Source organism: Pristis pectinata, chromosome 9, assembly GCF_009764475.1.
Source record: "Pristis pectinata isolate sPriPec2 chromosome 9, sPriPec2.1.pri, whole genome shotgun sequence".
NCBI lineage: Eukaryota > Metazoa > Chordata > Chondrichthyes > Rhinopristiformes > Pristidae > Pristis > Pristis pectinata.
This window is the reverse complement of record NC_067413.1, coordinates 53448093-53473473: the sequence shown is the minus strand read 5'-3', so window position 1 is coordinate 53473473 and position 25381 is coordinate 53448093. Positions and strand designations below refer to the sequence as shown.

The following is a 25381-nucleotide window of genomic DNA, read 5'->3' as shown; positions in this document are numbered from 1 at the left end:
GCCTACATGGACTTTAGCAAGGCCTTTGACAAAGTCCCGCATGAAAGGCTAGTCTGGAAGGTTAAATCGCATGGAGTTCTACCAAGGAGAGCAAGTGGATACATAATTGGTTTGATGGTAGGAAGCAGAGGGTGCTGTAAGGATTTTTTTTAGACTGGAGGCCTGCGACAGCTTTTAGTTCTTGGGTGTCAACATCTCCGAGGATCTGTCCTGCGCCCAACATGTTGATGCAATCACGAAGGTGGCATACTAATGGCTCTACTTCATTAGGAGTTTGAGGAGATTTGCAAAGACTCTTGCAAATTTCTATAGATGTACGGTGGAGAGCATTCTAATTGGTTGCATCACAGCCTAGTATGGAACCTCCAGTGCACAGGTTCGCAAGAGGCTGCAGAGGGTTATACACTCAGCCAGCTCAGTCATGGGCACAACCCTCCCCACCATTGAGGATATCTTCAAGAGGCAGTGCCTCAAGAAGGTGGCATCCATCACTAAGGACCATCACCATCCAGGACATGTCCTCTTCTCATTACTACAATCGGGGGGAGGTACAGGAGCCTGAAGACCCACACTCAATGATTCAGAAACAGCTTCCTCCCCTCCACCATCAGATTTCTGAATGGTTCATGAACCCACGAACAAGACCTCATTTTCCTTTTTTTTGCACTATTTACTTATTTTGTAATTTATAGTAATTTTGTGTCTTTGCACTGTACTGCTGCTGCAAAACAACAAATTTCACTTCATACAAGACAGTGAAGAAAAAAGCAAGATGGCGCCGGAGCGTGGTGACTTGTCGCAAGCTGCTCTCTACAGATCTACTCATTACCCTTACTATAATTGTTCTACACTTTTAAATTTAAACTCCATGTACCTGTATTACATGAATGCACCCTGTACTAACCCAATGTAACTGCACTGTGTAAGGAATTGATCTGTACGATCGGTATGCAAGACAAGTTTTTCACTGTACCTCTGTACAAGTGACAATAATAAACCAATATCAATAATAAACCTGATTCTGATTAGTGGTTGTTTGTCCTTTATATAAGATTCTGATGAGAATGTCCAAGGCTTGGTTAGTAAGTTTGCAGATGACATTAAAATAGGTGGTATTGCAGACAGTGAAAAAGGTTATCAAAAATATCTTTATCAACTAGGTAAGTGGGCCGAAGAATGGCAAATGGTGTTCAAATCAGAAAAGTGCGAGGCGTTGCATGTTGGGAAGTCAAACCAGGGTAGAACTATCACAGTGAATGGTAGGGCCCTGGGGGATGACGTAGAACAAGTATTTAGTTCGCTGAAAATGGCATCACAAGTAGACAGGGTGGTGAAGGCGGCTTTTGTTACACTGGCCATCAGTCAGTGCATTGAGTATAGGAGTTGGGACATTATGTTGCAGTTGTACAAGATGTCGGTGAGGCCACACCTGGAATATTGTGTATAGTTTTTGTTTCTATGTTGTAGGAAAGACATTATTAAGCTGGAAAGAGCGCAAAGATTTGCGAGAAGGTTGCTAAGACTTGAGGGCCCGAGTTATAGGCAGAGGTTAGGCAGGCTAGCTCTTTATTCCTTGGAGGTAGGAGACTGAGGGCTGACATTATAGATGTGTGTATGAAATCATGTGGGACACAGATAAGGTGAAGGCACACAGTCTTTTTCCCTGGGAAAGGGAATCAAAAAATATAGGGCATAGGTTTAAGATGAGAGGGGAAAGATTTAAAGAGGACCAGAGGGGAAACTGCTTCACACAAGAGGGTGGTGCGTATATGGAATGAGCTGCCAGTTGAGGCAAGTACAATAACATTTAAAAAAAACATTTGGACAGTCACATGGATAGTAAAGGTTTAGAGGGATAGGGGCCATGCTGACCAAGATGGCATCTTGGTCAGCATGGACGCGTTGGGCCACAAGGTCCATTTCCATGCATATTACTCTATGTGATGTCAAGAAGTAGCTGCGTAACGGATATAGCAAAGGCTACAGAACCAGATATTTGCTGCTCCTGATAGAAGAACCCTATCTTCCCAGGAGTTAGCATAGTGAATATATTTTGGACTGCCTCCAATGAAAGTTTTCTTCTTTCTTAAATAAAGGAACCAAAATTGTACACATTAATGCAGGTTTGGCTCTCCAGTAATAATACTTCACTTTTCCTAAACTCTAACCCTCTTGCAATGAAGACCAATATGCAGTTTACTTTCCTAACCACTTGCTAATCCCATTTCATACTCCCCACGTTCCTATCAACTCTCTCCAGTCTATTACTCACCTATATATCGAAGGCAATTTGCAATGACCAATTAGCCTAAATCTGCAAGCCTTTGGAATGTGGGAGGAAATGCAGCACCCAAAGGGAACCCATGAGGTCACAGCGAGTACACACAAACTTCACACACACACAGCAAAGGTCACGACTGAACCTGCACAGCTGGAGCTGCAGGTGAGGAAGCAGATCCTTAAGCTGTGCCACTTCTTCATCAATGACCTCCCTTCCATCACAAGATCAGAAAGTGAGCATGTTGACTGACGATTGCACAATGTTCAATTCCATTTGCAACTCCTCAGCAAATGAAGCAGACCATTCCTGCACAGAGCAAAACCCAGACAATATTAGATATGGGCATTGACTGTTCATAAGCGAGTCTAAACACATTCAATGGCGTTATCATTGCCAAATCCACCATCAATATTTGGAAGGGGGGGTGGGGGGGGGGGGGGGGGGGGTCACCATTGACCAGAAAGTCAACTGGACCACACATACATATAATGTGGCTATAACATCAGATCGGAGGATGACTATCCTGTGGTGAGAGAATCAATTCCAAGGCCTTTCAATCGTCATCTAAAAGAAACAAAGTCGGAGCAGTTGTGCAAAGAAACCTCTAGGTCCTAAAGCACACATACAATCTTTACTAGAGCAAAAGACAGGAATTGCTGAAGCAAAATTTAATAAAGCCACAAAAGGAGATGAAAATTTAAAAAACACTGCAGATGCTGGAAATCTGAAATAAGAAGAGAAAATGCTGGAAACACTTGGCCAGTCAGGCTACATCAGTGGAAAGATAAACAGAGTTAATTCTTCAAGTTGAAGACCCTTCATCAAAGCTGGGAAAGGGAGAAAACAAGTTAGTTTCAAGTTGCAGAGAATTGGGGAGGGTTGCATGGTATAAAAGGGAATCTCTTTGGTAGGGTGTGATCATAGTTGTCATGGTGATATGCTATTGATAGGTTAATAAGAGCAGTTAGAAAAAGAAAACAAGAAACAAAGGAATACAACAGTCATGAAATGTAAAGCTGCAGGAAGACATGGCACATTAGGCCTAGCTAAAGGAGAGACAAAACCTGATTATTGCAGATGGATAACCTGCAGAACTGGCCAGTTCTGATACAAACAGAGAAAATACAGTTGTCTGAATTTGATATTAGGAGTGGGATGGCAAATTAAAGTGGCGATCTCACTCTGACCTATTTTATTGAGGCCCAAAGCAAGCTTGAAGAGCAGCACCTCTTTACGTTTTAGTACTGAATTCAACAACTTTTGGTAACTTGCTTTGTTTGTATCATAACTGATATTACCTTCTCTAACACACTGAGCAAAACCACATCCCCTTGGTATTCAATGGCAGTAGCATCACTGACGGCCCAGCAGTTAAAAAAAATCAAAGGGTCACCACTGGTTAGAAATTTAACTGAAGCAACCACATAAATATTGTGGATAAAAAGGCAGGTGACAGATTGGACACTCTGTGGCCAGCAAATCTACCTCCACAGCAAAAGGGACAAAGTCAGGATGTGTACAGCTGAACCAAGTGTCCAAGGTGGGGAATTCCAACAATGATAATATTGCTGAACATCAAGAGAAAGTGGTTGCATGCTATCTTGTTGGAGTTGGTCATTGTCTGGCCCTTGTAACATGAATATTATTTACTTCTTATTAGCTCAAGCATGAACATTGGCCAGGTCTTGAGAGCATGGACTACTTTAGTATCTGTTATAAACACTGATTATCAATGAACATCCCATGAATTTACAATGGAGGGAAGCAGCTCCATCAATGGACCAAGAAACCACTGCAGCAATGTTCCACAGCTGATGTTGTCCTCTAACAACAAGATCTTCCTTTGTTTGAGATTTGACTTCAGTTTTTGTAGAATCTGAATTCTGACTCCCACAGATCAAATTCATCAGGAGTCCTTGATGTTTGACTCAGTCAAATATCCTCAATGTTATCCCATCTCCAATTTCAGCTCTTTTGTCAGTTTCTGGAAACTGCAAACTGAGGGATATTGGCTGGAATCAAACTCAGCATTGGTCGGCTAGTCCAATGAATGGTCACTGTTCTGATGAAAGCTCATTGACCTGAAAGTTTAGTTGCTTACTGCTCCACAAACGTTGTTCGACTTGCTGAGTATTGCCAGCATTTTCAGGTTTTATTTTATATTGGTCAACAGGTTATTGATGAGCAAATGACACATCAGAGCACACTGCTGATGACTGAGAATTGACTGAAACTCAAAGACTGCACATGCTGAAAATCTGAAATAAAAACAAAATGCTGGGAACACTCAGCAGGTCAGGCAGCGTCTATGGAAAAAGTTAGAGTTGATACTTCAGGGTGGAGACCCTTTCACCCAAGTGGGAAAGCAAAAACAAGTTAATTAGTTGATGCTGTTTGGTCAGATTGGACTAGACTTGGGTTTTATAGACAGCAGAAACTTGGGCAGTTTTCCACATTGTTGGGTGAAGATTGCTGCAGTAGATATCCTGGTGCAATTTGGGTAGAAGCAAAGCTAAATCTGGAGCATATCTTCAGCATGAAGGCCAAGATGCTTTTGGGTCTGCAACAAGTGGAGTGAATCAAGCTGGCTGAAGTAGAGCTTCTGTGACAGTAGAGTTCTTGGAAAGAGCTCAGTAAATCCTTCATCATCAATACAAGGGTCACCATCAAACAGAAACTTAATCTGATCATTGTTGCCCAATTATACTTTTTACTACATTTCTCTACAAGATAATAAATCACTCTTGAAAGAAATACAATGAAGTTCTGCCACACAGAAGGTGGTGAATAGCCATCCAACAGTTTGACAGATAAAAACAAACAAAATTAAGGCAGTGGTGCAACATAAGAATCCACTCCAGAAGTGGCAAACCTTCTTAGAATGGCTGCAAGTTCACAAACCAGATGGAGCTTGCAACAAATTCTGTGTTCTGGCTCAGGTATGGGCCTCAGCCTGGGCTCTCTGGGGCATTCCATATTGATGCACCAGGAGAAAGCCAAGGTAGATCATCGCTGAAGACGTGGAATTTTGTGCAGTCATGTACTGAATGTCAGACAGAAAAGCTTATAGAATCACGAGGACACAGAATAAAGCCCTTCAACGCTACTGACTCCTTGCCAGATCCCTACAAAACACACACTCAGTCACATTTACCTGCTCTTTCCCTGTAGCCTGACATATTGCTTTATCTTAAATGCCTATCCAATTCCATTTTGAAAGCCTGATTGACTGTTTTTGCCATTGACAAAATAAAATATTTCCACATACCCCTCTGAATGCATGCATCTCCTGGTTCTTCAACCACCTGTAAATGGAACAGATTCTCTCCACATGTCCTACTGGAACCAATCAACTTACTTCTAGCATTTTCTATTATTATTCAAGATTTCCAGCATCTACTGTTTTTTGATTTCTGCTATCAATCTTTTGTTCCAAGGAGAACTCCTGTCTAAACTGGGTAACACAAATCCATCATTCCCAAAAGCATTTTCCACCACCCTCTCTATGGTCATCACATCTTTTCTAATAGTTACTAGATTTAAACACAATAATACTCTAGCTGTGGCATAATCAGTGTTTTACAAAAAACATTTCCTCCCTGTTCTTACATTCTAAGCCTCTATTTAAGCAGCCTGGGATCCCATATACTTCACCAACCATTGTTTTAATATGTCCTGCCAGTTCTAAGGATTTAGGTATTCATACATCAGGTCTCTGCCCATACACATCTTATAACTCTGCTGTGAAGACCGCATTCTTCCACCTTGCTCTTTCTGCCACAATACATCGCTCACACTTCTCTATTAAATTTCATTTGCGACTCGTCTGCCCATCCTCCAGGCCTTCATCTTCTTGCAGCTTATTTCTACCAGTCCCACTATTTATACCCCCTAGCTTGGTGTCATCTACAAATCTTGAATTTTACCCTGCACATCCATCTTCGAATCATGAGGTCTCAGAAGTTACCCCTAAGCAACTCCACAATTCATAATTCTCCAATTTAAAACATTTACTATCACTGTTTCAGCCTTGGAGCCCTTTATTCCATGGGCCTAAATTAAACAGTCTTTCAAGCAGGATCTTGTCATACAACAACTTTTTTCCATTAATTGTTTAATCCTCCAGAGTGCTGGTTTTAAATGCCATATTTTATTTAATATTTATAATGCTTCAAGTGATTCCAATAGACTAATATTAACAGACATATCCAATTCCAAACACACCCCAAATCAAAACATTTGAAGGCTATACCAAAACATAATCAAGAACTTATTTTTATCATTTCAACATTTTTTTTATATAACAATATCCAAACTATATGTCAATTTGCACAGATTTGGCAGAAAAGGCAAGAATTACTAGGATGCTATTTACCAACACTTGGTCTGAAGGCTGGAAACAGATTTGCGTTCAAAGGATAAGCTAAGATGTATGGTGCATGAGTTAACATTTTATACGTGTATGCATCTATATACAGGTATTTGATATACAAAATTTCAAGTACAAAAGTGAATAAATCGATGTTTAAAAAATATACCGAGGTTAGTTTTGCATTTGAGATACATTTATGTTTCCAGGAAAGAAGCTTTAAAAAGTAATTATTACTTTAGAGAGTGAAAGAGATTCGTGAAGAAAGTCCTTTCAGCTGTAGCTGACCGTGACAACCACAAGCTGAGCAAAGGCAGAACGGAAGAGGCGGCTCCCCTCAGCTAAATCGCCGGAGCTGCAGCCTCAACACGAGTGCAATTTGGGAAAGGGGGTCCGGCTGCATCCCCCGTGAACCCGGGGCCCAGCCCCTGCCGCTTCTCGCTGCTACTCCCTCTCTACTTGCCATCGAGTACTTGTATCCAACGCGTGGGTCCTTCCGTCCAGTTACCGGGGTCTTCATCTTGCCGACCACGAATCGGGACATAATTCCCAGCTGTTCCTTGCTGCCCTTCTCTCACTACGCCACCATCACCCGCCGGCCGTCGCTACCGCTCCATCGTCACACACAACAGCCATGGCCCCCACACCGCAAACTGCTATAGACCGCCCGACTCAAGCTTGTCGGCCGGTTTGAGTGGGCGGGCTTACTGCCGCTTGATTGACACCAGGTCCCACCATTCACCATCCAACGGTTAGCGGGAAAACACTCCAATCAGCACTCTGACATCACCCCGTCCTCTGAATTTCATTGCCTTTGGAGCGGGACACACAAGGAACATAACCAAAGGGATTAAAGAACGACAGGTAGGCTGAAATGCCACCGATGACGTCTTTGATTGACAACTACGAGAGATGCAACACATTACATGTTTTGTCATAGAGTGCACAAGGTAATAGAGGTCAGCCTCTATTAAATGGATCATCAAGATTGAAGGCCACGGAATAAAGGGAATGCAACATGAATTTTAAAAAAGAGCGTCTAAGATACAGGAGACAGTAACGGTAGCGAAAGGTCTAGACTAGATGTAAATGAAGTTGGCCAGGGGTCAGTATTACAACCACTGGTTTTCTTTACATTAACAACTTGGACTTGTGTTTATAAGGCACTATTTTCAAATGATACAAAACTTGAGGGCCGAGTGACCTGTAAGGAGGATAGGAGACTTCAAAGATATTCATACAGGCTGGTGGAAAGGCAGCTGGATGGCAGATGAAAGCTTACACTGAGAAATGTCCTGGTACATCTTGGTAGGAAGAACAAGAGGAAGGAGTATAAACTATAAACTCCAATGGGTTAAGGAACCAGGGTTATAGGTACACGATTCTTTGAAATTGCAGAATGGATTGAGAAAGTGATTCAAATATGCATGTGGGATCCTATGCTTTATAAATGGACACATTCAATAAAAAGAAGCAAGTACGTCTTCTTGAAGGTTTATAAAACAACTAGTTGGACCACAGTTGTAGTATTGTGACCAGTGCTGTGCACCATACAGTAGGAAAGATGCAAAAGCTTTAGAGAGGATGCATAAGAGATTTACCAAATTGATTCCAGAGAAAGGGAGCCTTGATATGCAGAGATTGTTCTCCTTAGAACAGAAGTTGTTCCAAGGGAATCTGATTAAGGCTTTAAAATTGTGAAGGGTATAGGCAGAGTAGATCACTGGAATTCTCAGTCACTGAGGATGGTCGAGGCCAGGTGATGAGATATATTTAAAGTGGAGATAGATAAATATTTGAAAGATCAAGGAATTGAGGGTTACAGGGAATTGGCACAGAAGAGGAGTTGAGGCCAATTTAGATCAGCCAATGACAGAGATAAACTCTTCCTACTAGCACAGTATTCAAGAACTAAGGGACATGGATGAAGATGCCTATTAAAAGAACCAAAACATGAGGAAAAACTTTTGTAAAGCAGCAAGAGGAAAGTGTCTGGAATACACTGCCACGATAAGTGATGGAGGAAGTTTCAGCATTTAAAACAGAACTGGATAAGTATATGAAAGGAAAGAATTTGAAGGACTATTGGGAGAGGGGAGGGGAGTGGGACTATGTGGTTTGCTCTTGCATAGAGCCAGTATGGGCCAAATGGCCTCCTTTCCTATGGATTGTGTACAGCTGTGTTTTTTAAGTACTAGGTGATCAAAAATGATTTTACCGAGAACAGATCTTGTTGGAAATGGTCATTGCCTGATACAAATGTTACTTGCCATTTATCACTCCATGTAAGAATGTTGTCAAAGCATACAAACACAGACAGCTTCAGTTTCTGAGTTGTAAATGGGACTGAACATTGTAGAAGCATTGGCAAACATCCCTATTTCTGATTTTATGATGGAAAAATCATTGATGAAGCAGGTGAAGATGGTTGGGCCTTGCATCATGCTGAGGACCTCCCTGTGGCTAGGATGATTATCTTCAACAACCACAGCCATCTTCCTTAGTGCAAAGTAGGAGATCATCAGTTTTTAATTGGCTTCCCCGCTGCCACACTTAGTCACATGTACCCTTGATGTCACTCTCACCTCATCTCTGGAATTCAGCTCTTTGCTCTGTGTTGAGGCCAAGATTTTGATAAGGTCTAGAAGCAAATGGTCCTGATAAAACCCAAGGAGACACAAGAGAATGTAGGTGCTGGGATCTGGAGCAACACACAAAAAGCTGGAGGAATTCACCAGGTCAGGCAGCATCTATGGAGGTATATGGACAGTCAACGTTTCAGGTCGAGACCCTTCACCTGGCCAGATGTAGACACAAGTCTTCTTCTCAAGGGGCATGTGACTTGTACGTGGAGGAGGAGGGAAAGGGGTGAAGCAAGGGGAATGTTTCTGCTCTTGCAGAACGTGCCTTATCTTTTTTCCCAGCATGGAAAAGGATCATTCCATACTCCATTCATGTCCTCATAGCAACCTTGCTGGGAACCCCCCTGTCCTGTTTCGCTGAAGGTTCCCCATTACTCTGCTGCACAAAATAAAAACTTTCTGCAGGTAATCCCAGCCTTATTGACCCCTTGGAGCACCCTGTCATCTCAACCCCCTTCACCACCAAAGCCTACCCACCACCCCCAACACCAATCACTGCAGCATCCATTTATTCAGTGTTAACACTGTTCCTTAGCTGGAAAAGCATTGCTGTATCATGGTATGTCTGCAAAAGCATTGCCTGTAAAGAGTACACCTGCTGGACTGCATGCTGACAGCTGAGAAAATTTGCAACAAATCTATTGGACTGTGAACTGAATCCAACAATGTCAGTTGCAGCACAGCATTACGTGGGGAAACCCAACAAGCTATTCTGTGAATCTTGCAGTTGGAAGCTTTGGTGGTTTGTGTAACACAAAGGGTAACCTTCAAAATTGTCTTAAGACCAAAGAAAAACACATTAAGCAGTTTCTAGATCTAAATGAATGTCATTTTCACCGGTGTGTTACAACATGTTTAGTCACTACATTTCCAAGTTTCATTACCTCTGCAAAAGTTGAAATTATACCATGTGCATCCTTCACTGGCAGTAATATGCATGAAAAAGCTCCTGGTCCCAAAGACCAATCCCCAAGAATGCACCCAGACACAAATCCCTCCAGTCTGAAAACCGTAGTTTTCTCTGCTTTCTGCCACTTTCTCAATCATGTAACTATGTATCCACTAAGCCTTTAGTTCCATGCTATTCAACTACTACAACTCTTATCAACTTGTAGGTTAAAAAATATTCTATAGTATATTTTCTAGGCTGGTAGAGAGTTGGGGAAGAGTGACATGAGACACCAATATAAGAAATGTCTTTATTCTGAGAACAGTGAGTATATGGAACTTTTATTACAGGGAGTGGTGAGGTAAACAATAAAGATATATTAAAGGAGTGGCAAGATAAACATATGAAGGAGAAAGGAATTGAGAGCTATGCTGATAAGGAGCTCTACAACCTATGCAAGACGTTGAGGCCAAATATACAGTTCACATTCTGATGAAAATAACATAGAAATTTACGTCATCTTCCATTTTATGCAATGACTTTCCAGGATAACATAAACATAAAGTTCATCCATTATGGCATTGAGATTCCGATGCACATAAAGAGCTGTGCTGGATTGGCACTAATCTAGAGTGCTAAAGATTTTTTCAGTTGTGGGCCCAACACCTTAATTTCTTCTGAATGGCCATACATGTTTCCACTACTTTCTGCTTTTATTGAAGAATGCAGCAACTTGCTTCACATTGTAGAAAACAATGGTTAGACCACACTTCTCTGTGCAGTTCTGGTTCCCATACTACACGAAGGATGTGATTAAGCTAAAGAGGGTGCAGAAAAGATTCACAAGGATGTTGCCTGGACTGGAGGACTTCAGTCATAAGGGGAGATTGGATAGACTGGAACTGTTTCCCTGGAGTGAAGGAGGCTGAGGGGTGACCTTATAAAATTATGAGTGGCATAGATAAGATGATCCCAGTAGAGAGGTGTGTAAAACTAGAGGGCAAGGGTTTAAAATAAGAGGGGAAAGATTTAAAGATGCTCTGAGGGCCATGCTTTTCATACAGAGGGTGGTGGGTATATGAAACGAGCTGCCAGAGGAGGTGGTAGAGGCAATTACAATGGTAGAATAAACTGTAAATAAAATAGGAAAGAATATTTCTCTGTTTATTTCCCTACATGGATGCTGCCTGACCTGCTGAGTTCCTCCAGCACTTTTTGTGTATGGTGCCTGGAATGTGCTGCCGGGGGTAGCTGATACAATAGAGGCATTTAAGAGGCTCTTAGATAGGCACATGAATGTGCAGAGAACAGAGGGATACAGACATTGTGTAGGCAGAAGGTATTAGTTTAGTTAGGCATTTAATTACTAGTTTAATTGCTCAGCACAACATCGTGGGCTGAAGAGCCTGTTCCTGTGCTGTACTGTTCTATGTTCTAATTACAGCACAAGGTCCTCATTCTTGTATTCCAACTATTTTCCTACTAAATTGGGTGTAGCAATACATGTTAACTTTCTGAGTTTTGCGAATAAGGTCATGTAAATCCATTTTGCATTTACTTATTCTTCACCACTTAAATACCATATTTTCACCTCACCATTTTCTTCTTTCCTATTTTACTTACAGCTTATTTTTGATCTAGCATCTTGCATTATATTACAACCACTTCCTTTAATTACTGAAAAAAGCTAAGACCTTAGCACAATCATCACCAAGTAATAAAACACTAACCTGAAAATGATGGGCTCATTCCCACTTTTTATTTTCTGTCTGTTAACCAGCTCCCCCTGTCCATGCTTCCCTTTAACTAACCCTGGGCTTGTGGACTATTATTTTGACTTCTTTTGAATTGAAGACAATTTATTTCCTTTTCAGATGTTGGTTCTGAATGTGGAACCCACAGACCCTACCACAAAAGGGGCAGGGTCTGTGGGTTCCACCCAAAGGTGAGGAGTTTGGGAGGTGGTGTACACCTTCCGTAGTTTACTCTGGGTTATATGTGAGCTTCTGATAAAGAGCCTCAAAGTTCTAAATGCCAGATTTCTAAATGTCTAAATTTATTTCGGACAATTTCAAAGTTTTGCATTTTGCGAAGTTAAACCAGAGCAGGACTTGCACATTAAATGGCAATGCCCAGAAAGTGTTGTAGAACAGAGAGACTTAGGGGTGGAAGTACATAGTTCCCTGAAAGTGGCAACACATGTAGATAGAGTAGTGTAGAAGACGTTTGGCATTCTTGCCATCATTGATCAGGGCATCAAGTAACAGATGTACACAACATTGATGAGACCACACTTGGAGTATTGTGTGCAGTTCAGATCGCCTAGGTTTTAGGAAGGATGTCATTAAGCTGGAAAGAGTACAGGAAAGTTTCACAAGGATGTTACCAAGTTTGGAGCGTTTTGAGTAATAAGGAGAGACTGGATAGGCTGGGGCTTTTTTCCCCTGGAGTGTAGAAGGCTGAGGGGCAACCTTATATAAAATCATGGGGGGGGCATAGATAAGGTGGATGGTCAAATGTTTTTTCCCCAAAGTAGTGGAGTCTAAGACTAGAGAGCATAGGTTTAAGGTGAGAGGGGAAAGATTTAAAGGGGACCCTAGAGGCAAGCTTTCATACAGAGAGTGGTGGGTATATGGAATGAGCTGCCAGAGGAAGTGGTAGAGGCAGGTACAATTAAAAGCCTCTACCACCTTAGAGACATTTGGAAAGGTACAAGGATAGGAAAGTTTTAGGCGGATATGGGCAAATGGGATTATCTCAGGTAGGTAACTTGACCAGCATGGACAAGCTGGGCCAAAGGGCCCAATTCATGGCTGTATAACTCTATGATTCTAAGGCACACCCAATACTGCACCTCATCATTACTGTGTTGGCAAAATTCAGAAATATAATAGATAAAGAGGAATGAGAGTTGAGTTGGTGCAGATTGTTCATGGAGATTGTAGATCAGGTTTCAGGTACGAGGGTGGGTGGCAGCGAGGACAAACTCCAGAGTAACCAGCAATGTCACAATTAAACCAGTTGACAAATCAATTATACTCTGAGGTGAAAAGGGCAGAAAAATCTGCATTATCCAGTTTTTCTAGTTTCTAAAGAACATGAAAGATTCAGCAGGTAAGTAGCATGAGTGGAAAGAAAAGTAAGTTGACTTATTAGGTCAATGACATTTTATCAGAACTGAAGAAAGGGAATCGATCTTGAAACATTAACTCTGCTCAGTATTATCTGTTTTTATTTTGGATTTCCAGCATCTGCCATATTTTCTTCTGAATTATTTCCATTGTTGAGTTGTGATAATCAAATGCAAATTTAAGAAAACTGGCAAAAAGCAAAGGAATAGGAGAATTATTTTAAGTAGCAGTTATGGAGTTAAAGGCTGGTGGAAGCTGATCCAATTGTGGGGGGGTGGAATAATTAACTAGCTCTTTCAAAGAACTCTTCAGCAAGTACAAAGGTGAAATATCCTCCTGTGCTTCTACAATTCTGCGTGATGCAAGTATAAAATGTGATCCGAATACTCTGATTGTATTTCCATTCCAGTTGACGATACCTTTTTGTAATTGGCAATTGTTCTTGTTGTGCATTAAATATTCCTTAAATTAACAACAGGAAGTGTCAATACCATCTACAAATCATTGCAATTATGGGGGAGTAATTTCAGTATCTTTTTTGATCCCATTTATTTTTAAAACTCCAAAAGAAATCTGGCAAGGGAATTTGAATACAAAAATGTGCACTAAAATAGCAAGGGTGGTAGTACCTGAGATTTGTACAATTAGTGTTCAGTTGTTCTGTATTTTGCTCCAGCATGCAATAAAAGGGAGCAATTGTGGTGCTTTCCACTTGCTGAATGTTACTGCTTGTATGTTAACTTACTAACCATACCAACTACATTCTCACCCAAATCATTAACATATATAACAAACAACAGTGGACCCGGTGCTGATTCCTGCAGCACACTACCGGTCACAGGCCTCCACTCTGAAAAACAACCCTCCACTATCACTCTCTGACTCTTACCACCAAGCCAATTCTGTATCCAATTGGCTGGTTCACCCTAAATCCCATGTGATTTAACCTTCTGGATCAGCCTACCATGCAGGACCTTGTCAAAAGTCTAGCTAAAGTCATGTAGACAACGTCTACCACCCTGCTCTTGCCAATCCACTTGGTCACCTGTTCAAAAAGCTCAATTAAATTCATGAGACACGATTTCCTATGCACACAGCCATGATAACTATCCCCAATCACACCTTGCCTTTCCAAATGCAGGTAGATCCTGTCTCTCAGAATCCCCTCCAGTAACTGTCCCACCACTGATGTTTGGCTCATTGGCTTGTAGTGCCCTGGGAGTCCTTGCAGCCCTTTTTAAATAAAAGCACAACATTAGCCACCCTCCAGTCTTCCGGTATCTCAGCTCTGGTTACAAACATCTCTGCTATGGCCCCAGCAATTTCTTTCCCTGCTTCCCACAATGTCTTAGGATACACTTGGTCAGGCCCCAGGGATTTATCCACCTCCCTGAATTCCCACCTTCCATGACGTTCTCCATGATGAATACAAATGAGAAATATTCATTTAAGACCTCGTCCATCTCCTGTATCTCCACATATTGATGACAATATTGATCCTTAGTGGACCTATTCCCCTGCTAGTTATCCTTTTGCTTACAGAAACTCTTTTGATTCTCCCTTACCTTATCTGCCAAAACCATTTCAGTACCCTCTTCTTGCCCTCCTGATTTCCCTCTTAAGTGTACTTCTACATCCCTTAAAGTCCTCAAGGGATTAACTTGATCCCAGCTGGCCAAACCTGACATATGCCTCCTTCGTTCTTCTGAGCAGACCCTGAATATCCATTGCCCTTCACTCTAACAGGGACATACTGGCATGAACTCTCTTTATCTCATTTTTAAAAGCCTTCTGCTTGCCAAACATCCTGTTATCTGCAAGCAGCCTCCCCCAATCAACCTTTGCAAATTCCTGTCTAATGTTATCAAGATTAGACTTTTGGTCACCTATCTAAAATGGAAGTGCTCGAAATGCCTCCATTTATAAAGGGCTTTTTAACTGTTACCTTTCCTGCCACCTTCAAAGATTTGTGTCTGTGAATGCCCAACTTTGTATTATGCAAGCCATTTAATGCTGTACCATTCAGATTTTATTGTGTCTCATCATTCTTGCTCCCAAAAAGACACAATTCCTCAGTTATCTACATTAACTTCCATCTTCATTTCAACAGTCTGTCATTTGAAGTCACTGTTTACCACACTTACAATTTTTTTTTCATCTGCAAGCTTTGAAATTACACTTAAAATGCACACATGGTAGAAATCTGAAATAAGAATAGATACTGCCAGGGAAAGGAGTAAGCCCAGGGAGAGAAACAAGGAGTGGGGTAGGATAGCCTTTCATTTCCAAACCTTCCTTCCTCCCTCTAACAACCTTGATCCTCCCCCATCTTACCCCTCCCCCTTCACTCTCTCTCAATCACCTCCTTGATCCAAACTTGCCACCCTTCCTCTATCACTCCTTGCTCTCTCACTTCTAGTTTCCCCTCTTTCTTGCTTCTCTTTTTCCAATCCTCACCCCTTTCTTTCTTTGCACCTATTTCTCTTACTCTCACTCCATCTCCCACTTTCTCGCCCACACCATCACCTCTCGCTAACCCCTCCTGCTCTCATCAATCACTCTTTCCCTACCTCTAGGTCTCCTCCCTCACTTGTCAATCCCTTCTCTTTACCCCATTTCCTCTGTCTCTGCCACCCCCACTTCTATCTTTCACACTCTCTGCTCTTTCATCATCTCATTCACAAAGTTTGCTTGTCCAGTTACCACCTTGCTGTCTCTCAGTCTTTGGAAACTTTACAAAATAAAGCCAAGTACTCAGTCATCCTCATGGTTAGTCGTAATTGTCAATGGCAAAGAATTATGTTCCCTGAAACAATGGAGTGTCTGGCACAGTCTCTTGTTAACTCTCCTCACTGGACAAACTCCTATCCCAGGGGTTAATACGGTGAACCTTTATTGCACTCTCTCTAACTGATGTATATCCATTCTTGGTTAGGAGGGCCAGAAATACACAGCTGTGGTCTCACCCGTGCCTTATATAACTGCAGTAAGATGAATCTACTCTTGCACTCAAACCCTCTTGCAATAAATGGTAAAGTAGCATTTGCCTTCCTAACTGCTTGCTGTACCTCTGCTCATTAACTTCATAACTTCATGATTTGTGTATAAGGAGACCCAGGTCCCTTTAAACACCAACACCTTTCAAGTTCACAAAAGACCCTTGCCTTTCCACTTTTTCTACTAAAGTGTTGACCTCACATTTTTCCATGTTATATTCCATCCATCATGTCCTTGCCCATTCACTTAGCCCGTTTACATCTTCAGAAGCCTCTCAGCATCCTCCTCGTGGTGCACAGTGCCGCCAACTTTGCATCACGAGCAAAGCTGAATATATGACATTTGGTCCCCTCATCCAATTCAGTGACATAGATCCTGAACAAATGGGGCCTGAGCACTAATCTGTATTGTATTGCTAATCACAGCCTCCTGACCTGAAAATGACCCATATATTCTGACTGTTTTATTTTGCATTAACCAAATCTCATTCAACACCTGCTATTTTACCCACAGTACCATATGCTCTAACTTTGTTCAATAATCTTGTATGGTAGGCCTTCTGAAAGTCTAAGTACAGCACACCAACTACTTCATCTTTATACAGTTAGTGAAGGAACTCCAACAGATTCGTCAAATGTGATTTTCCCTTTATAAATCAACACGGATTCAGCTAAGCCCATTAACTGCCTGTGAGTGAAATACAGGGGGATCAAAATGTTCCAGTGTATGAATCACAAAAAGCTAGCAGGTAAGGCCAACAAATAGTTAAGGCAGCAAACGGCAGTTTGTTCTACTTTGCAAATGGATTGGAGTTTACAAAATGGAGAGGTTTTGTTGCAATAGTACAGGGTGTTGGTGAGGTCTTACCAGGAATATTGATTACATTGTTGGTCCCGTTACTAAAATAAGGGCATTGCAGGGAAGACAAAGCAGGTTCACCAGGTTAATTCCTGGGATGAGAGGGTTGTCTTACACGGAGAGACTAAATAGTTTTGGCCTGTATTCCTTAGAGTTTAGAAGAATAAGGGTGACCTTATTCAAACATATAAAATCCTAAGCAACACACAGAAAATGCTGGAGAAACTCAGCAGGTCAGGTAGCATCTACGGAGGGAAATAAACAATCAACGTTTTGGGTCAAGACCCTTCATCAGGACCTAAGGGGGCTTGACAGGGTAGATGTTGCAATGTTTTCACTATAAGGGGCTGGATATTTAAAACTGAAGTACATAGTATTTTTTTTCTCACAGAGAGTGGTGAATCTCTGGAATTCTCTGCCTTGGCAGCTAGATCATTGGGAATATTTAAAGTGGAGGTGGATAAATATTTGATAGATCGAGTAGAGGGGTATGGAAAAATGGCAGAAGAGGAGTTGAGGCTAACATACTCATTTTAAATGGTGGGCAGGCTTGAAGCCCGATTCCTGCTCCTATTTTCTTGTGTACTTTTTTTTTGTGTGCCTTGTTACCTCTTCAATAATAGATTCTAGCATTTTCCTTCAACTGATCTCAGGCTAATTGGTCTGTTGTTTTGTTTCCTCTGTTTGTCTTTCTTAAACAGTTGGGTTACTTTTGTTATCTTCCGATCTACATGAACTGCCTTATAATCTATGGAATTCTGGAAGATAAAAACTTTTATAGCTACATCCTTCAAAAATCTTAAGATACAAGTCATCACTTCCTACAGATTTATTGCTTTCAGTTCCATTTGTTTCTCCAACAATAGTTTTTCTAAACTACTGCTAATTTCTTCAAACTCCTCAGTCACTCTCAATTTTTAATCTTCCTCCAGAGGTTTACTGTGTCTTCTACCATGACGATCGACATAAAAATTTTAAGTTCTCTGCCGTGCCTCTTCATTGAATCCTGAAATTTACTTGGTCCTTAAGCTTGCTGCTTTTTTCACAACAATACAATAATTTCCCTTTGATCTAACACTATCTTTAACGTCTGTTGATGCTATGAGGATGCTTTCCTCTATTAGTCAAGATAAAGTATAAGAGCAGATGGTGATGCCAGAATTGTATATAACTTTATACTGACTAATCTGCTCTGTCATTACCATTAGCCTGGCCCCAAAACAATAGCAGCAATAGAAAGGCTGCTGCAAAGAAAATCAATGTCCAAGGTCTTAAGAATTCCACAAAGTAAGTCAGAGTCATAGAATCAGACAGCTTAGAATTCAGCTCAACTTGAACTTGTCCACACTGATCAGTGGGCACCCTTCCACATTAGTTCCATCTCCCAACACAGGCTCCATAACCTTCTATGCGTAGGCAATTCAAGTGTTCATCTAGACATTTCTTAAACATCATCAGTGACCCAGCTTCAACCACTCTCTCAGGCAGTGCATTCCAGGTCCTTTTTGGGTGGAAAAGGTCACCCTCATTTCACCTCAAAATCTCTTCCCCATTAACCTAAATCTATGTCCTCTAATTTTATCCACCTCTGATATGGAGAAAAGATTCCTGCAGTCTATTCTCTTTATACCCCTCATAATTTTATATACTTCAAACATGTCTCCTCTTAACCTCCTCCACTCTAGGGAGAACAGACTTGAGGGTGGAGAAGCTAAGTCTCCAACTGAACTGTTCCATCCCAGACAATGTCCTGATGAACCTTTCTGCACCCTCGAGTGCTATCACGTACTTCCGACAGAATTGCACATAGTACTTCAGCTGAGGTCTACAAAGTTAAAGCACAACCTCCTTACTTCTGTATTCTATACCCTGACTAACGAAGGCCTGCATCCCATATGCCTCCCGAACCATATCATCTACCCATGTTGCCACCTTCAAGGATCTATGGACTTGTACTCCCTACGATCCTACCATACATGGTGTATATCCTAGCCTCATCAGCACCACCTCACATTTGTCTGGATTAAACTCCATGTGCCATTTTTCAGCCCATTTCACCAACACATACATATATCTCTGCAGCCGAAGACTCCCTTCCACACCATCAACAACTCTGCCGATCTTCGTATCATCTGCAAACTTCTTCTCAATTTAGTGCCCCAGACAACTTTATGACTCCCAGCCAACAGGAGTAACAGAAGTAACACAAATGATGATGCTCTTGGTTTCTCCACCAGCACAAAAGAGGGACCAATTTGATGAGAATCAGCAGGAGATCTTGGAGCTAATCAAATGCAAATCCAAGACATTCTTGCATTAGAAATGCCATCAAATCTCAAGGGAAAAATAAACAGCTTATCAGGCACTGGAAGGCTATGGTTTGACAAAAAAAAACATTTAAAGAACAGATGATAGGTGGAAAGAGCACAGGAGATCCAGTAACCCATTGATACCACAACATATGCAAATTCTCAAATGCCCAAAGGCCAAGTCTGCTGACTAACAAGATTGGAGAGCTTATGTAGACAGTCAATGTCCAATATCAGGGTCTCTTGGAAAAACTCCTAAGATTCTGTCCTGGATGCAAGTGTCCTTAACTCAATTCCATTCCACAAAACACTATCTTGCCACAAGCCCAGACTGACAGGAGGGTGAAAAACAACAAATCCTCTGGAGGAGATGATATCCCTGCTGCAGTTCTAAAATATGGCAGAGAGGAACTTCTGATATCAGTTCATTACCTCATCTGCGAATGTCAAAGCTGCTGTAATGTTGACAGTGTTTAAGAGAAGACAATCCAATTGCAAAGATTCTAGAGAGGTCTCCCTACTACCTGCTATGTGGAAAGTCATTGTAGTTGGCCAGGCATCTACTCCTCAAAGACAGCGCAGATTCCTTCCATTAAGGGGTACAAAGGACTGGACCATTACCACTTGACAACCACTAGAAAAATGCAGGGTATAGCAAGAAACATTATAGAGACCTTTTCAATGTTACAAAAACCCTCAATTTGTCTAAACGGAGGACTTTAGAGCACCGTTCTCAAATTTGGCTGCCCTAAGGAATTTGTCTGTTACATGATGACATCCAAGCCATAATTCCATCCAAAGGCCTACCTCAGAATCAATCCCAGCACAAACTGGGATCAACCAAAGCAAGCATTGTTCCAACAATGAACAAAATGTATTTTCACTGAAATAATACATTTCACCTCCAACAGGCTTTCTGTTGGAGTGAGCTAATCTACAGGACAAATTGGAAACTGCTCAACCACTGTTGCCTCCACTCCAGAGCCAAGAGCACTCCTACCTCATTTATGGTCTGAGCTCTGGGTAGTTTGACTTGTTTGCTAAAGACAGAGAAAACATTTCAATGATGTTTTCAAGTCCTCCCTGAATTCATCAATTTGTGGGAATCCGTGACCCATGACCTCCCAAAATGGAGAAGCAACATCCGGGAAGGCACTGAGAAGAGTTCTTTCATTCAGAGCATGCGGATGCAAAGTGAAAATAGCGGAAGAAGTGCACCACCTCCAACACTATCCACCTACCCGCCTGTCAAGCACCTGTGGCAGAGTCTGTGGATCTCAAATAGGCCTCACCAGCCACCTCAGAACTCACAGAACTGGAATGGCAGCAAGTCATCCTCGGCCCCAAAGGACTGCCTGGGAAAGAGAAGGTAAAATTACAAGGGACCGAGATACAGTAAGTAGGAAGAACCTATTTCCTTTAACAGAGAGATCAAGGAAAAGATTTTAAATAGTTGATAGGAATGGAGAGGAGATAAGGAAAACAACTTACACCATCAGGTGAAAGAGGGCTGGAACTCACTGCTTGAAAGGGTAGTATAGGCAAAATCCCTCATCACAGAGATCAACAGATTTCTGGGCAGCAGAGTGGTATTGTGGGTAGTGTAGCTGTCTCAGAGCTCGACAGATTTGATGCTTAATCTGTGGAGTTTGCATGTCCTCCTTGTGGCTGTGCAAGTTTTACTTGGGCTCTCTGGTTTCCTCCCACATCCCAAAGGTGCATGTTGTTAGGTTAATCATCCCTACTAAATTACCTATGGGACAGGTGTGCGGCTGGAGAATTAGGGGGGCTTTAATGAACATGTGAGAGAATAGATTACAGGAAAAGCAAGTGGGGGAGCTGGCATAGAAGTAGGCCATTTGACCAAAGTCTATGTCATGAAGAAATATGATATAGATATTCAGAGAACAGGAAAATAATGCTGAAAAGAAAGATCAGCCTTCATCTCACTACATAGTGGAGTGGACACCAGGGGCTGAATGGTCTCCTCCTGCTGTTTCTTACATTAGGTTCCCATCACCTCTAATGACCACCTGGACGTGAACTTGAAGAACTGTTAACCTGCAGTACTATAGACCAGTGGTTTTCAACCTTTTTCATGCTGCGGCCCCCCAGAATGTCCTTGTTAGATGGCGGACCCCCAAAGCCTACAAAATCAAACAATCGATAATTCATGCATACAACACTTAAATTACTGCACATAGGCCCTATTGAAATAGTGACTAAAATTTACACGCTTGCGCACTTTTTGTTTAACAGTGACGTCACCGTGGTGTAAATGTACGGTAAGTAAGCAATATTATTAAGGCACACCAACAATGTCACTCAGTCTCGTTAACACTACAGTGCACAACAGAATAGTGGTGAGTAGTGAACACTACTGACTACACAAATTGAATATTAAGCGGCAGCTTATCAGAAGGGAACACCGTCTAAATCTCTAAGGTTGTCACCTATAACAGATAGAATAGATATGGCCTACTTTCTGAATAGTGGAAAACTGGAGCAAGCAAGTAAGCTACGTCTTTGTAACAGGTCGCTTTTCCATTTTTTTCTTGGCTTGCTCGCGGACCCCTGGCAACCTGCCGCTGACCCCAGGTTGAAAACCTCTGCTATAGACCAAGTGTTGGCAGATGAGATTAGACTGGCTAGCTTTCTTGTCTGACGTGGACAAGGTAAGCTGAATAACCTCCTGAATCATAAATTTTCTTTGATTGTTATGTGAATATCATAGCATTGAAAGCTCAGATATTAAAGTGTCAGCTTTCTGCAGTACAAGGTACCTTCATTCAATGGATTACAGTTTGCAAAAAGGGCTTGCTGAGGCACACTACAAGGCGTAATGGCAGTGGCTCCAAGAAGCATCAATCTATAGTTCTCTCTCAGGAAGACACCACACGTCCTTCCAACCCTGCCACTCCAACCAGTGTCATTGATATTCACTGTCAGCCAGCCAGCTCACTGTGCTGATATCCATACTGAGATGAAGTCCACAGCGAGGCCTTCTTGGGCCAGAGCAGCTTGAAGTTATCCTCCAAGGTCAACTAGTCTTCTTCGCTGAATGTCTGCAACTTACCACCAGTCGTACTCCAGTTACTGGGTTGATGCCATGTAACAGCACAATGATGGTCAAAGATACATGGAAAAGTCAAGTAGACTGGCCAGTTGATTTTGAAGGCAAAATGGCATAAATTTATAAATTTAGTTTGGAATGTAAATTTTGCAGTGGCTTTTGGCTTTTAACTTTTCCAGCATTGCCAAGCACACATCTGTGCAGGTCAGCTATGAAAGGTAACGCCTGAGACTGTTCATGAATTGGAAATTTGACTCCAGTGAGTTCTTCATAGATCACTGGGCAGAAATTGAACGTCAGAACAGAAGAAAGAGGTACAGAAGTAGAGACTGCAGATGCTGGAATCTGGAGCAACAATCTGCTGGAGGAGCTCAATGAGTCAAGCAGCATCTGGGAGGTGGTCAGAACTGTCAAATCCTGATGCAGGGTTTCAACACAAAATGTTGACAATTCCTGCCCTGCCCCGCCCTCCCCACTGCTGCTCAACCCACTGAGTTCCTCCAACAGATTGTTTATAGGTGCAAAATTAGATTATCCTGCCTTCAATCCTGCTCTGTCATTCACTAAGATCAGGTTTTCTTTTTTACCTAGTGCTATTTTTTAGCACTATCCCCATACCCCTCAATTCCCTATCTCTTCTTCCTCTGAAGTTACAGCAGATGGCCACACTAAATGTCTTTATTGATGTCTTTTGATGTCTCTATTGATGTCTTTTGACAAGGTTCTGCATAGTAGGCTGGTCTGAAAGGTTATCCATTATGAAATGGAATCCAGGGTGAGCTAGCCAGTTGGATACAAAATTGGCTTGGTGGAAGGAGGCAGAGTGTGGTAGTAGAGGGTTGTTTTTCTCTATTCCCTCCAGCAGCTCTACATGTCTTTCATGGCCAATATTCTTTTTCTCAGTACAGAAGATGTGAGGAGAACACAAAGTTCCATAGCACCTGATACCACTTCCTGCAGAAAACACCAAACAACTGTAGAATTGGACCAAAAGCCAGAAAAAAAAATTAAGTACCAACTAACATGTCAAGTGCAAGAAGTGGAGATCACTCAATGTAACAAGATGAGGATCCTTCCTCCTGCTGAATTATGTTCAACCGTACAAGATTAAGAAAGGTCATTGGCTGCTTAACTTCAAAATGGCATCAAATCAGAAGTGCAAACTAATTGAGGTGACACTCTGCTCTACATTCACTGCATCCTTCCCAGTGCAGTTGGCTCCACCAATGTACACACATGCTGTGGATATTTTGGAGATCCCTAAGCATACACTGAACTCAAAACAAAAAGCACTATCGAGTCTATGTGTTTAGCTGTTATCTGTTTTGGGTAGAATCCTGATAAGATCCCTCTTAGGAGTCCCCAAATAATGCAAGTGGTTCTGTAGTGGATCACTGACCTTAACAGACTCAAAGATGACACAGAGATCACAGGCTATAATGAAATATTGAGAGGTCTTTCACTGAAGGCTTGTTTCAGCCTCACTGTCAGCAGGTGGGAGTAGCGATTTCAATTCCATTCTTTTCCTGTGTGACCCGATGAGAATTTATTAGATGTAATTTTTAAGTTGGAACCCTTTCAGGATGGCTCAATATTTATGACAGATTACTAGGAATGAGTAAGGTGCCACTAGATAAAATTAAAAACGCTTGGGAACAAGATTTGCAGATGTCAATTTCCGAGGAAACTTGGAATAAAATTTTCAAGTTGGTTAATACTTCATCATTATGTGCTCGTCACTCTCTCCTTCAATTTAAAGTGGTCCATAGAGCTCACTTGTCTGAAGATAAACTATCCCGTTTTTATTCTGATATATCTCCTTACTGTGATAAATGCAATAACAGAGTGGCTTCCTTAATTCACATGTTTTGGACTTATCAGAGTCTTAAAAAATATTGGACAGAGGTCTTTCATACTTTTTCTGTACTTTTTAAAGTAAATTTTAAACTTAATCCTTTGACTGCACTATTTGGGATTGTTGGAGAAAAAGATACAACGTTGAAGGCTTCTGATTTACATATTCTGGCTTTTATTTCTCTTATAGCCAGGAGAGCAGTATTGCTTAAATGGAAGGAAGCTACTCTGCCTACGCATGTTCAGTGGTTACGGGATGTTATGTCAGTGGTTACGGGATGTTATGTCATACTTGAATTTAGAGAAGATTCGCTGTTCAGCTTTTGAATCTAACCTAGACTTTCAAACCCTGTGGGGACCCTTTTTGAATTATTTTCAAAATCTCTGATTTGGGGGCGAAAATGCAGATATTGGCTGACACTGTTACGTTTTTTAAGGTTTTTCCTTGCTGTTTCTTCTATCTAACAGCTTCGGGTTTTGGTAGTGGGGGTAGATCTTTTTTTGTAATAAAATATTTTAATTTTTTCTTTCCTTATTAACTATATGTGATTATTGATTTAGAGTATTGTAATTCTAAGTACGACTTAATACAATGTATTCAGTAGTATTTTTAACTTTCTTTTTTGATGCATGTACTCTGTATTTTTTTCATGGATTTAATAAAAATATTGTAAAGAGAGCAGGTGGGAGTAGGAGCAAAAGAAAAGCTTTAATAGTTTCCACCATTTGAAATCAATCATACTCTTACATGATGTTTATAAATGTGGAAACAGGCAGAGTTGGGGACAAAAATGAGCCAGAAATCAGCCTATATCAATTTGCAAAGAAAGCAGTGGTCCCAAAGTGGTTAGGATTTCAGCAGTAAGATTAACACACAAAAGTTTCACTGATAATACAAAGAAATGTAGGTGATCCACTTCTGGATCTAATACAGATCGATTGGGCGATTTTCTACATGCTGGCAAGAGTGAATGAGCA

General features: G+C 41.4%; 1 protein-coding gene across 5 annotated transcripts in view; it reads right to left on the bottom strand.

Moving 5' to 3' along the window:
* The window catches only part of oxr1a (oxidation resistance 1a), a 387780-nt gene that overhangs the window by 24933 nt on the left and 337466 nt on the right, over nucleotides 1-25381 (bottom strand). Inside the window, exon 1 of one of the 5 annotated variants that reach the window (XM_052023894.1) lies at nucleotides 7110-7416. The exons of the other annotated variants lie outside the window; for them this stretch is intronic. Within the exon in view, the coding sequence (XP_051879854.1) occupies nucleotides 7110-7194 (85 nt within the window). The 5' untranslated portion in view covers nucleotides 7195-7416. Of the gene's footprint in view, nucleotides 1-7109; nucleotides 7417-25381 lie in introns of those variants that run through there. 5 annotated transcript variants of the gene reach the window in all.